General features: G+C 38.2%; 1 protein-coding gene across 1 annotated transcript in view; it reads left to right on the top strand.

Annotated features, from left to right (window-relative positions):
* LOC105937545 (gamma-aminobutyric acid (GABA) B receptor, 2) overlaps positions 1-14,702 on the top strand; it is a 204,806-nt gene that overhangs the window by 167,574 nt on the left and 22,530 nt on the right. The window contains exons 8-9 of the mRNA XM_036145868.1: positions 6,367-6,427; positions 13,251-13,331. Coding sequence (XP_036001761.1) covers positions 6,367-6,427; positions 13,251-13,331 — 142 coding nt within the window. The remainder of the gene's footprint in view (positions 1-6,366; positions 6,428-13,250; positions 13,332-14,702) is intronic.

Genomic DNA, 14,702 nt, shown 5'->3' with positions numbered 1-14,702 from the left:
TGATGCAATCAGTTTCCACTGCATGTGAAGCCACTGGAGCACCTGCCGTTACAATAGAAAAACACACAAAGTTTATTTGGTACGTACGTATTAGGGTGCGTGTAAAACAACTTAAGCGAGAATCTAGTAATTTACTGCTAATAAGCATATGTTTTTTATGCCGTGGGAAAATGCTGTAACGACAAATAGAGGCATGGAGCAGTGCTATGCAGTGTAGAGGGATGTCATTCAGATCTGCATACTCTTCCCTGCATTAGGGATTGATCCTCGATATCACAGTCAAATCTTTTTCTGCACCGTTTGAGTGTGTACTGGATGTCTTTTTTTTGTCACCTCCTTATTCCTTGCACTGCCCACACAAGGCCGTGATGCTTCCAGGTTCAGCAGCCAGAAGGCATGCAGGGTGTTAACACTACTTTAGGAAGTCACTTGTGTGTACTTCAAACTCTTAACTGGCAATGGAAAAAGAAAACAGATAGCTCCACTGAAAATCATAGCCAAATGGAGAAAAGCATGCGGTTTTAGAAAAATAAATGGATAGGAGCATTGTGGGGGGATTTTCAGCATGCTATTTAAATCTAACCTTTGGTTTTTTGTTGTAGGATAAATGTTCAAACACTGAGTATTCTCAGAGAGCAGACTTTTCTAAAAGTCTTTAAAGGCTTGAAAAGACATTGATAAATGTGGCATTCCACTCTGTACATTTATTGAATTGAAGTCACACTCAGAAGTGTGACTTCTGAAAACAAGCTGATCTGAGGTGACATTGGCTTGACCTCGTTTTTTAAACAAGGAGGTAAAAAAATGTGCCAGTTTTCATAAATATCTGAATGCAATTATCAGAAGACAGTGAAACTACTATTCATTTTTATCATTAGGCCACAAGTTGCATAAAAGTTACATTGTCCCCCTTATTTTCCATGAATACCACAATTCAAGGAAAAATATATAAATTTTTTTTTGCTCTATGATGTTAAAACATAAAGTTGTAGTACTTATTTCTACAGAGTATCTGATTAAAGACCTTGATGATCTTTCAGTTTTTTTCTTGTTAAGTTAAGATGGGTTTTATTCAAGGTCAAAATGGCAATTTGAATTGTAAAGCATCCTGAGACCATGGCTTCTGATCAGATATCTGCCTAATGTTTGTGAGAGTCAACTCCTTTTTGACACATTTTACATGGCCAGATTAGTTGTGATGATGTGCTAAGACGTTAGAGCATACTTAATAAATCAATTTCTGGGGTTTCCTCTTATCTGTGTTGGTAAAGTTTTCCCTCTACCACGCTTTTTTGTAGGAGATCATCTTTGTCAGGTTGTAATATAAAGCAAACTGGTTTCTCACCAACATTGACTGATATTATTTATAATAATTGAATCTTACTCTTATCTGAGCAAAACACACACACACACACACACACACACACACACACACACACACACACACACACACACACACACACACACACACACACACACACACACACACACACACACACACACAATTTAAGCATAAAATATATCTAAAAAAAATTTATCCACAGACAAAAATGGTCACATTCATGCTTCTGTCCAATGACTGAGATCCAGAGCTAAAGATGTTTTGGTCATCTCAGGTCATTTTGCGATTGGTTGTCTTTAATAATGCCAAAGAGAGAACTATTGTCTTCTTACAAATATTGTAGTAAGTCTTACTATTTATTATTTGTATGCAACTAGTGAACTTTCAGATGTACCTGTGAAACATCTGCTCTAATCTTTTCTCAAGAAAAGTATTGATAACAAAAAAGGCCATTTCAGATCATGACCTCAAAACATTAAAAATACAGTGTATAAAATATTTTCACATTTAACATTTTAACCTATTTTAAATAATCTTATGTTTTGTCTGTTATGCACTCAGTTCTAATTCATTAAAAATCTGCTTTGTCTGCCAACACAAGTTAGGACTAAAAAACATACATACGTAAATAGTAGGATCTGGGACGGGTCCAATGTGTACTGTTTTAGTTATTTGTCTGAAAATAATGGAACAAGCTTCAGACAATTATTAAAAGCTGTGCAACTGTCTCAGACTGAGTCTTTCTTTTGCTCAACATCCTGTGAATCAACATTACTTTCCAAACCCTTTTTCTTCTGGCTCTGCTCTGCAAGCCCCCTACTGTTTTCAGGCCCTGTCCACCACTCCCGCATCCCCTTCTAGACTCAGATAGCAGACATTCACTAATCATTGCAACGTTGTATGAAGCAGAGACGTTCTTAGGACATGATGGGCGCTTACAGACAAAACTTCGGCTTTGTTACGCAATAGGCATTTGTCTTACTGAAATGGGTTTACAAGAAACTCATTGTTCCTGGTTACATTGTCAGAATATATGCTTTAAATGTGGCAAAAAATCTTTTATATACAGAATGTTGTGTAAGCAGCTAAACATATTTCATGATGATTGGACAGCAGCAATATTCAATTTAGTAAGACTACTGTACACATGGAGAGAAAAATGTTGAAATGGAGCAAATGCAAAAGTAATTAAATACATCTTTGTTCCAAAAGGTTTAAGATCTCCCAGCTATTATAGCTGCTCTTTTAAGGGATTACATGAAATACGACTTAGCACATAGAAACTTCCACCCACACACGACAAAGACCGGGGGAGGCAATTTCCCTTCTAGCCACACTCCATACATCTTTTATGCTATTTTAAAATTCTGATTTGAAAAGCAGCTATTACACAACCCTCCTTGCTTTGCTTGTGAATTAAATGACTTTCAGTAGGTTGACAACATTAATCCATGTACAGGCACATGTGTGATAGCTAATTCTGGTTATTTTCGGCTGGTTCAAATTGTGTGTGTGTGTGTGTGCACATCCAGGTTTTCGCTTTGTATTTTTGGTGATGCACTGATTTTAGGCAGGTTTTTTATTTTTTTTATTTTGAATGTGTGTGTTTTCTGTGTATACCCGTTTCTCAAAAGGCAAAATGCTCCACATCCATTTTGTGCTGATCTCAGGCTCTCTATAGCGAGGACAGTTGCAGCAGCGGGAGAGTGATCATTGAGGGCTCCGTGGTATCGATCGGGCTGGTGTCAGGGCCACTGAGAAGAAGACCGACATTAGCTGGAATACTCTCTGGATGGAGAGAGAGAAAGCATCTAGCCACTAGAACCACAGAATGACACATGCTGCCTAAGTAGATACCCAGCAATCTGTGATATGAGGATGGCAGCTCCTTTTTTCATTTTTTTTTCACATTTACTTTGCTGTTTATGAGTAATCACAAGTCATTTTGTTGGTATCAGTGTTTCTCTCTGTTTAATGGTGTCACACTCTGAGGTATTTGTTTTCTCCGTTAAGTGTGGATACTGTCATGTGCGTGTACATCAAAGTTTCACTCCCATTAGCTGCGTAGCAACCTAAAACCCCTGGAAACCCAGAGGATGTCACACCTGCAGCCCACGGACTCACATCTCATTTGACCCAAGTGCCGCTGTCGCTTGCAGTATTCTCACCCTCGCTAACAAAGTGATACCTGATCTCTCTCTCTCTCTCTGTCTCTATCTGTCTTTCTCTGTCTCTCTCTCTCTCACACACACACCGCTTGCCCTATAAAACAAATAACTTGAAAGCTTATTGACTTCAACACTAAAACACCTGTCTGAGTCTCAAAGCAGCATGCATACTTATCGAGTAAAAAGAAAATATGGGTTTAAAAATTGGTTCAGCATTCATACAAAACATTTAACTGATAAAATAAAGTGTTTTACAATAAAAGCATGAAGGTGGCAGCGTGATGTTATGGGTAGCATGATGTTGACATGAAATCATTGAAAACTTTGACTGATGTAGTCGATTACCTTCTTTGTATACAGATTGCGTGCAGTTTGATTTTGTGAGACGATGTTGCTCACTGTGTTGGGTGTCACTAACCTGAAAAACAAATAAAACAGCAAAAAAAAAAGAATTTGTCTGCCGTGCTACAAGCAGGTTTTCAGTTGTTTGTTTGCCATTTTGTACATCACAAAAGATAAGATGCTTTATTTATCATTGTGCATACTAGGTACATTCAACAAAATTTCATAGATCAGATGTAGTGTTAGTCTGACCTGCTGTGACTGAAATGTCAAATAGGGTAGCTGAGTTGAGTAATTTTGTCCGTTTGCCATTTCATACCTGGCAATTATGGCTGCTTTCCTCCGAGCCACGATTTTTCAGGATGTTCATACCGACCATGCATCGGCTCCAACAATCATAGGGGACATTTTGAATGATTGTATATAATTTTCTATAATATGCTCACATACTTGTATAAGGAAGTGTGGTTTTGGCCTTCAGTAAATCATATCTAATTTGGCATATTTCATAAGAGCCAACTGGCCCAAATGGAGATGTATGGTTAAATCAAACACAGAAATCTGAACATTATTAAGAGTATTTCTCGTTATGATTCAAGAAAATGCTTAACTACAAGAACACACAATTATTTCATTACAAAACACCATAAAACAGATTGTGTACAGGCCAAAGAGACAAAGGAAGAGACAAAATAGCAACTCAGGGGTACGAAACAGAGACATCAATTAGTGAAGAGCAGTCCAATCTGATATTTTGACTCACTGTGTTGTACACAGCAGAGCCAATGTACAGAAAAATGCACAAACACCACGGCTGGATGATTACGTCAAAGCTGGTACATGACTCAAGGTTCGTGTTTCATGCTAAAGACTATAAAACGTTTTTTTTAAGGAGACTGGATTTCATTTGATTGATTTTAGTTCAAATCTAAAAGAAATTAGACTGATCAAACCTGAAAAAATACTGTCATGCACTGTACACTAGTTACTTTTTAGAACATTTTAGATTAATGAAAGTGCAAAAATATGATTCCCGATGGCATCAAAAGGACTTCAAGATTGAGACAGGCACAAAAACGTCAATGCATAAACTGTTCAAACCTGGGCAGAATTGTATCACATTGAGTCCAGTTCATTTAAAAGATGAGTCCAACCAGGGTGTAATCCATTGCAAGTCTGGCCACAGCTGATGTTACAATAATTAGAGCAAGCATGTGTGGTATGCAGCCACTCCAGCAACCAGCATGCAGAATCATAATGGCTTCAATCCGAGTTTCTGCTCTTGTTTTCAACTCACACAACCTGACCCCTATTACACACCCCAGTTATCTCAGTGTTGTACAAAAGGAGCTGATCAGGAGCGCACTCCAACACACACGTTCAGGCGCGACACGTTGTGCATCACAAATCTAAAGGACTTCTGGAGTCCTGGAAAAGGCGTGCTCACATAGGCTATATCTGTGACACATGCAAATACGCAGACTTAATGCAGTAACACACTAAGTGCTTTCACAAAGAGCCAAATGCATTCACACATCAAAGATGCCACATGAAGAGTGGGATTCAAAGAGAGGGATGGGGTCCTCCTCTACCGCTTCAAAGCTCCCTGTTCTTTAAGGGAAAAAAAATCAGCTCCAGCCACCCTGCCATGTCCCTTCACTTATGGTTTAATCAGTCACTGCAAACTATCCATCTATCTTTCTGTGCGTCGGTCCCTCACCTATTTTGTTAGGCAACAGCTAATATGTAAACCCAGATAAATGCGTAATTAAGGAGCTCTCTGAGCAGATGGTGCGGCTGAATTAATTGAACACTCCTGGTAGATGAAGCGGGAGAGAAGGATAAAGGGAAGATGGAGTGAGAAGGAGAATACAGAACAAGGGAGACGGTGAAGTATGAATGATGAGAAAAGAGACAGTGAAGCAAGCACAACCAATCTGAGAATGGTTGACCACATTGCCAAGTCTTCATTCTTTTTCTTAACCTGTGGGGTCTATTGACAGACGCTGCCCGGCTTGAAATTGATTGAATAACAGATTTATTTATTTTTTATGTCATATTTAGTCAAAATGGGATAGATGTTTGGCTGGGTTCATTTCAATGAGAAAAAGGTAATATAATGTGAACTTAAATCTCATTACTGCAACTGACAGCGTTTTTCTCTGGCCAGATGTGGGACACAAACTGATTGAAAAACATGAACTGAAAACACAGTTAAATGAGTCCACCTTGCTCTACTGAGAATGTTAGCGCATGAATTGGCTGAAGGATAATTTTGTTTACCTCCCTAAACAGATCAATTTTTGCCCAGTTCTAATCAAATGAGATGAAGTATGCCGGAGTCGGGCCTCTGCCCTTTCCCTGCCAGCCCTGGAAAGCCCCGTGCATGATTTTCAGCTCCTTGCTGAATTCATTGAGTAGCTTAGTGTGGATCTTACTCAGCACAGTCTATTGTTTTAACAACCCAACCACATGCGTGTGTTTTTCATTGTAGTTTGTTTTGCTTGCTTTCAGGGTCAAGTCATGTTTCGTAACGGAGAGAGGATGGGCACAATAAAATTCAACCAGTTTCAAGGTACTCTTCTCAATAACTTCTCTTTATTTTCTGTCTCGTTTGCCGTTTTCTTTTAAGAGGCTCTCCGTATGTCATTTCTAAGTGAAAGATTTTTACATTTTTGTCATGTTGCAACCATTTCATCAGGATTTTAAGTGTTAGTTCAACAGAAGGTAGTACATAGTTATAAAGTGGAAGAAAAAGGATCTGTTGTTCTATTCTGGATTAATTTTACATATCTAGTCATATTTAATAAATTACAATATGCGTTCTGATGAGGCTCATTTGTCAGTTTTAAAAGTACCTTTCTGAAAACTTATGCAGGTATTACATTTATTTATTCATAGTTTTAATCAAGCCCACAGGTCTGTATATATTTTGTCATCGTCCGGATGTAATATTCTAGTCTTAAATGTACTTTAAGCAGAAAATCTTCATAATTAACAGACATAAAGGCTTGAAAACAGCAGCCTGCAAGTGATAAATTCTTAAAATGTGTGTCAGTCGTTGAATTTATTTAATGAAACAAATTCCCTTTTGAGTAATATTCTAATTTATCAAGTGAGTACTAGTCTAACATTTATGGTATGCTTCATCAGCTTTGTATTTTTGCGAAATAGTTCCAGTCAAAGCTCAATCAGATTGGATGGAGAGTCTTAATTGAATTTAGCCATGAACTCTGACTGGGCCATACTAACACTTGAATATATGCTGGGATTTAAAAAAGAAAGCATGCCTAAAGTTTTACTTCTACTCATCACTTATGTGCTACTTATTGCTGACATACTTGGAATGCTGTGGTTGAAATGGAATGAAATGTGAAACAATTCAAGTAATGCAAATATCTGTGTAGCAATTTGTTATTGAGCTGGAAAACCCTTTTTTCTGAAAGCCTAAACAATTGCTTTTTTTTTTATTTTCACATATAATTTAGGTTTATCTCAGAACATCTATCGTTCCTTCTTCCATTTGCTGTTTTGAAGCATTTTTGCAATAACGTGCTAATTTCCGATTGATTGTACTTCGGGCACGGTTAATGTGAGTACATTGGATCCTTAAAAATGTAGGAGTAATAGATTGTAGCTGAAACATTTGACATGCTGTACGTTCACTTTCATCTTGTATGTCACTGCGGATTGTTCACACGACTTTTGTATTCCACTGCCAGTAAGAAAAACAAGATTTGTTTGGAATATTTTCTATATGAAATAGGGCTTCGCTCGGCTTTCTCTATGGGGATGCTCCATGCTTCTAGTTAGGCGCAACTTGAATCAATGTGTTCAGTCCCCTCCTGAGGTTATTAAATGCATTTGTCGAAGCTCTCAGAAAAAATTATAAAATAATAATAATAATAATAAAATCTTCTGTTCTCTTCTGATAGTGACACCACCCTGTGGTTGTTTTTGAGCTAACGGAATTTCCTGAGAATAACCAAAAAGATTGGATCCTGATGCAGGGGATTTCCCATCTTCCGGCCATGTGCTATGTGTAGCATAGCAGCACAGTGCTGTTTCGTTCTCTCTCCCTGCCTAACCATCTTATCAGTCTGACTGCAGAGAGGCCTGATCCCTCAGGCTGGTTACAACTCTTGCACTGTGAAACCAGAGGAGGTATTTGGGGCAGAGCTGATGTGCAGAGTCAGGCTTTTCTTAAATAGCACATCTATTCGGTGTGACATGAGATTCTGTCCACTCCTTCCTGTTTGTTAGAATTTCCATTAATGGATGACCTAGGCCAGGCCAGGTTTGGGGTGCAAAATCAGTTGCAGCACTCTTTAATAATAACTGGCATATTTCTAATTCTACATTACCACTTCACCGAGTTGCCCCCATGTTTTCCTAAATCTCTTGTCTTACTTTAGGCATAACAGGGTGTTCTAAAACTATTCATGTGACCCGCAATAAACTGTGGTAGGTCTGTGACCCTGACTCACACTGTGGAAGTAGTAGTGCTTACAAAGCAAATATTCAAGGGCATGTGTAAAAAAAATTTAATAAAATGATTGTAGTGGAGGGGGTCATTTCAGGACCCACCCATTTGGTGCCCATGACCTGATATTTGGCACCAGCTGAGTTTGGTTAAATAAGCAGAAACTGCTTACAGACCTTTAGGACTTTCCAAAACTATCCAGACATCTTCAACCTCCTCCTTTTATCATGCTAAACCCCAAAGTTCATGTGTTTTATTGGGATTTTATCTGCAGGAATTGTGAAGGGTTTTCAAGGAACAATAACAATTTGAGAAGTGTGGCTTGCATTTGAAGGAAAGCTACATTAAGTACTGCTTGAAGATTCAAGAAAGATGCACAGGATGGATGGAATTTCCTATCCATGCTGTTCTGAGATGTAATTACCCTCAGGTCTGTTACAAATTTGGTGACTTCTTATAACAGTTTGAGTTGGATTTTATTTAGGAGTGGCAGAGTAGGCATTGAAAGCTGTTCAGAATTATACATTTTTTGGCTTTGTCCATCATGTGAAGTCCCAACAATCCCAAGTTTGTGGTTTCAACTGGACAAAATTTGGAAAAGTTCAATACATTTTAACTCTTTTGCAAGGCACTTGACACAGATTGTAATTTTCTTACTTTTAAAACAACATTTGTCTAAGGATCATTAGAGTTTAAATCTACTTGCATTGCCTTTTCTTTAGGAGATATTGTACAGAAAAGCCAGTTTCTTCTCTCCAAAGTTGCAGCACTGTGCTCTCTCTCCTGTCAGATCCTTCGCCTTCTAGACATCTCCTCTTTACCTCCTCTGCCCCTGCTTAACCCTCACTCCATCTTTCCTTTCTCACATACACACGGAAAGTGAATCTGTCACCCCATTTTGACACACCGCACCAAAGTCTGAGCTAAGTGGAGAGGACATGAGGGGCGGCCCCATTTTAAATGTTTTAAAAGGCAGTGATCCTCCACTCCACACTGTCACCTGTCCACAGCCTGCGTTCCTAGATGTCTCCCTTTCAGTCCTTGTTTTAAGTTTCGCCTGACTCTTATTTCCTTTATTTACTCATAGAGATGAGAGATAGGTCTGTACCAGAGGTTTTAGCAGCAGTCACCACTGCAGATTTCAAATCAACATGCTGCTAAGAATGAGTGATTAAAAAAACAACAACCATGAACTCTTTCTTTACAAAATGGAGTATATATATATATATATATATATATATATATATATATATATATATATATATATATTCATCCTCTGGTGATGAAGGAAAAGTATGTTCGTTTTTGTACACGGATGCACCAGATCACAATCTATAGCACATTACAGTGAATGTTTTGTGTTTTTCCATCAAATTGAAATGCAAGAACTCTTGCGCTGTCAGTATACCTCAGAGAGATCCTCTCCCAAAGTGTGTCAAGCTTAACATTATGCTATACAAAACTACAGCTGACCCAGAAATATCATGGAGCAATCATATTAATTATAAAACAATTACAAAAAAATATATTCTGTTTACTGCAGTTACAGAAACTGAAATGAATGTTTAATCAACTCAAAGATTTATTGGTGCTCAAGAATTTTCGCTTGTACTCAGAATATTTGCTAAATATTATGCTTTACTATTTTTTTTTTTTGGGTCAAGTGCTTTACAGTTGACTAACTGTCACATTTAGGTTTTTCCTGTTCAGAAAAGCCCAACCATTGTAAGCTGGTATTGATACTCCAGAGGTGAATCAATTTTTAATGAATTGGCTCATTCAATTTTCATTTCCATTCAGTTTCAGCTTGGTTTATTTATATAACCCTAATTCACATAAAATCCCATTTTTCCTTGCACGTTATCTGACAAAATAGGTGAAACTATATGGAAGCTATTTTGATTAAAATCAAATTCAGATCAAACCAATTTATCCTGTTACAATCTGGCCATTTTAGATGCTATTGCTTACAGATCAGCTGCATCTATGTCATTAAGCATAGCTGACTGCTTCAGGTCGTTTAATTTGAGCCTGATCTTGAGCAACATGTGGCAGCAGTGGGTAGAAAGTACTGCAACACTGGTCTACAATTGTTTTTGAGGGAAACGAAAGCAAGAGAGCACATAATTGATGGCAGCAAAAAAATGTCAAAAGCTTCACGCAGGAAAGAAGCAGCTAAACAAAGACGACTCAAGCACGCAGTAGTTTCATTTTGGTTTGGTAAGAGTTCCTTTCCTAAAACCCCCCAAAAAAGTCTGATAGCCTCCCTCTTTTATTAACAACAAAGGACGAATTTCCACAAAAACTAACGGACACTCTGACCTATTATACCCATACCCACAGATGAGATGTTTGAATGTTTACAGCTGCTTGTGACAGGCTTGCTTTTATTGTAACAAGAAGCTAAAGACTTCAGCTTGTAAGTGATGTTGTTTGAGAAAATAACTTTAAGACTGTTTTGTTGGTCTAAGTGCAATAGTCCTTTGACAGTCCCGTGTTTTTGTTTTGTTATTTTGTCTTTGCTCCTATGGAAACTTTCTTTTATAGCCCACTAAATTAGCTTGGAGACAAAAGAGTTTGTCACAACTGATGTAAACGTGGAACACTCTTGTTTCCTTTTATGTGTGCAAACATCAGTAAAATTTGTATGAAGTTTTATTTCCTCCCAAAGCATGTTGTGAATCTGTGCACTGAGCAGGCTGACTTATTTTCATCTGCAACTTGTTTGCCATTGTGTCTAGTTTGCTGGTAATGTTTGAATTACAACGTTGCCTTTGTTCATCGGCCACGTTGCCTTCTGATCCCAGGGAATGCAGTTTGAATAAAATGAACCACTCTGCAGTTCTTTCCCAAATCTTTAGATAACCATATGATCACATGTAAAAAGCAATTCTGTGGAGCATAGCAAACTTTGCTGCGCATAGAATTTCGCCAAGACAATTTATAACCATTTACCGTGTTAATACTTTTGCATCCCTGATTAAAAAAAAGATTAATACTTAATACTGATAAATATTCTTGCTCCCCACTCCCTGGCATACCAGGTTTGGAGAGCGAAAAATAATTCTGACCTCTTGTTAAAATGTGCTCTTGTAAGACCGTTTACTTCACTGCATCGAAATTGATTTTAGTGTGACATTTTCAACCATTGCTGACTTTTTGATGAAGACTTAAGATAAAATGAAGTAATCCGCCAAGAGGAAAAGCAGAGGGGACTAGGGTGGCCCACTAATAGATGATGCTGTCCATCATTTTTCTTGTCAAGGACACTTCTGCCTAAAAGTTCAATCTTTAGGAGAGATAACGGGGGGAAAAAAAGCAGGCTTGAACATGAACACTTGAACAAACTGCAGGTTGTGTATGTGGTCTAAGAACAAACAAAAAGAATAACCTGTCTATTTTTTCCACATCTGCTGTCTCTTTCCTCGCTGTTGTAAAATCTAACCAAGTAATCTTTAGAAGATGAATGCCTGGGGTTGCTCGACAGGGTCATTTCTCCTGCAATATTAAACTGTAGAGACTGTTTGTTCGTAGCTGTGCTTGGAAAATGTTTATAAAAGAACAGAGTTAGCAGTTTAAAGTCTCTTCATTGCATTTGTATCCTAGTGAAGAAACAACTGTTTACTGTCTCATTCTACATCAGTTAGCGATCCTTCTGTTTTTTTGGAGCTTTTCATTAGCTTTAGGATTTCGTTAAGATAAAATAAGCCACTAATTGGTACGGTACTTACAAGGATGAACTTTTTGCAAATAGTGGTGTTGTAAGAGCTTTACTCTTAATGCATACCCAAAAAAAAGGCAATGTAATGTTATGCTACAGAGGCTGGGGTTAGAAACCAATGCTGTTTGCAAAATGTGAGCAGTTTCTCACTTGCTCTAATAAAGCAAAGAAGATCTTTGGCTTCTTTGTGTTAGAATCAAAGGCTAATCTTTGATGCTGTGCGGAGGTTTAGCTATGGCTCGCTATGGAGGAGAAGCTGTTGAGGAAGAATCCAATTGGTACTGGGCTAACTGAGCTGACCAAGTGAGGATGCACACAAGGCTGTGTGCTTGGAGACACTGAAGGTAGCTGGGCAGGGCTAGTAGCTGCCAGAAACCACTGCACCACCTCTGTTTCCTGCGAATATCTGTCCGTTCGATAATGCAATTGATTATTTAAAGCTGGAAGTTCACGTGCAGTATGTACATCCTGCAAGTAGGAGACATTGGGAGGCTTTTTTTTTTACCATCTCTGTAGGAACATATCTAAATGTAGCTGTAACGGCCTTGCAGAAAGCTACCATTGTTCTTTTCTTAACAACAACGCAGTGGTTCTGCTGCGAAACCTACGTCTGGACGCTGTAGAGCATTTCAGAGTTAAAATGGGTAGTAATGAAAAAAAGCAACAATAAACAATTAATGTAGTATTGAAAGCAGTGGAAACCAGCCCCATGCATCAGCCTGTACAGCAGTGCACACTCATCTATCATCCATCATCTATTGGTGGATTGATGATAGATGTGTATATATGTCCTTTCTGTGAAGCAATCAGGGATTCAGAAAAGGCTTTTTCATTGATAGAAGACTGAACAATTTCGTTAAAGAGACCATAAAAAGTAGCATTTCCAACTGATTGATGTGGCTATGGTAATATCACTACCATCCCCCTGTTTGTTTATAAGCCAAAATGTCAAAGATGAAAGCATAATAGTTGCTTTTATACAGACACTCTTACCAGTACAGTGACTTTCCCCTTCTTGTCATAAAGATGATATTAGCTACTAAATAGATCACGCAAACCCCTTATAAGCAGTCGTTTTTCAGAGATTATCTTTTTTTTTGCTGGAGGACCCATGGTTTAAGAAACTAAATAGTTTTAAAACATAGTATTCTTTTAATACCTACATATTTGTGTATGTGAATCTTATTGTTACAGAGGGTCAGGAAGTAAAAGTGGGAGAGTACAATGCCATCGCCGATATCCTGGACCTACAGAACGACTCCATCAGGTTCCAAGGTATGACATCTTTACTTACTGAAGCTGTTCACAGCCTGGCTTTCTGTACAGAAAATGCTCCTCCGCTCGCAACATTCCCTTAAACCTCAGGAGGGTTAATAGCAGATACAGGGCAGGGCAACTTATCTTTCTACGGGTTTGCTGAAGCAAGCTGAATGAAACACATGAATTAATATTTTATCACTCAATACAATAAAACCAGTTCAATAAAACCTGGCCCACTTTTTATTTCTTTGCCATGGTTAAGGCTCTTGTAAATCAGAGCAGTAGCTTCTAGCATTCGTTGACATTCAAGGGCTGCCATTTTGGTCCACCACAAGTATGAAATTATGTTGCAGGGAGAACTTAACAGGCTGTTGCCATTTGATTTCAACATCTCTTATGTTTGATCTGAATTGCCATTTGTTTTGTGTGCTGGTGATAATTGTGAAGTGGGACTTTCAGAAGCCAGAGTTCCATAAAAAATATTTACATAACTTGCTTATTGTATGGGGTAACCAGGCTAAGCGTAATGCTAGAGCATATCAGACAAAACACCATATTACTCCACAGAGTCAATGCAAATATCACAGATATGATTAGCTATTATTCATCCTCATCTATATTATTTAACACGTCTGGTCTTGTATTATAAAAATAATTTAAGTGTTTAGTATTCAGATCTCACGTTATGAGCAGTGATTCAGGAGCTGTACAAGTTCCAGGCTTGGTTCAAACTGGTTGAAAATTTTCACAGTTTACCATGTAACCATTCTGAAATAAAGTCCCAACATGAACCCCTTCTAATTAATATTGATGAGGGCTCCTAAAATTTTTTTTTTTTTTTTTTAAATCTATGTTGTAATGTCATGCGTCAGAATAATGCATATCGCATGCCACTTCAAACCAGAGACAGCGGCTCAAGTAGACCTTAGTTGCAAAAATAACATTTCACATTTTTCTAAAGACTTGAGAATTGGTTTGGACTTCTGGTCTTAGACTTGAGTCCTAATGGTGGTTTTCATCTCATGTAATGAAGAGCGAGAGGAAGTCGCTATGTGAGTGCAGCTGTCGCACATGTTTTACTGAAAAAGGAAGCCATGGATTATTAAGTTGTGTCGGTGTATTATGGGCTGTCAATTTCTTATACCAATCTGGTATAAAAGATTATACTGTTGCTTCCTGTGATTCTCATTCATGCATATGATGAGAGCAGCGGCGCTACAATGAGCGGCTAAAACCGAAACTAACCGCTAAGCTAACCGGATACATACACGCTAGAAGTGCGCATGTGCAGCCAGCAAGCGGAAACAAACAAGGAACGTGCACGCACATGGGCGTTACATGAGCGCATCAGAATGATTGGCATGTGGGACAACCAATAGAAAAGGC

This window comes from Fundulus heteroclitus, chromosome 13 (genome assembly GCF_011125445.2).
Source record: "Fundulus heteroclitus isolate FHET01 chromosome 13, MU-UCD_Fhet_4.1, whole genome shotgun sequence".
NCBI classification, from domain to species: Eukaryota; Metazoa; Chordata; class Actinopteri; order Cyprinodontiformes; family Fundulidae; genus Fundulus; species Fundulus heteroclitus.
This window is presented reverse-complemented; position numbering and strand designations above follow the sequence as displayed.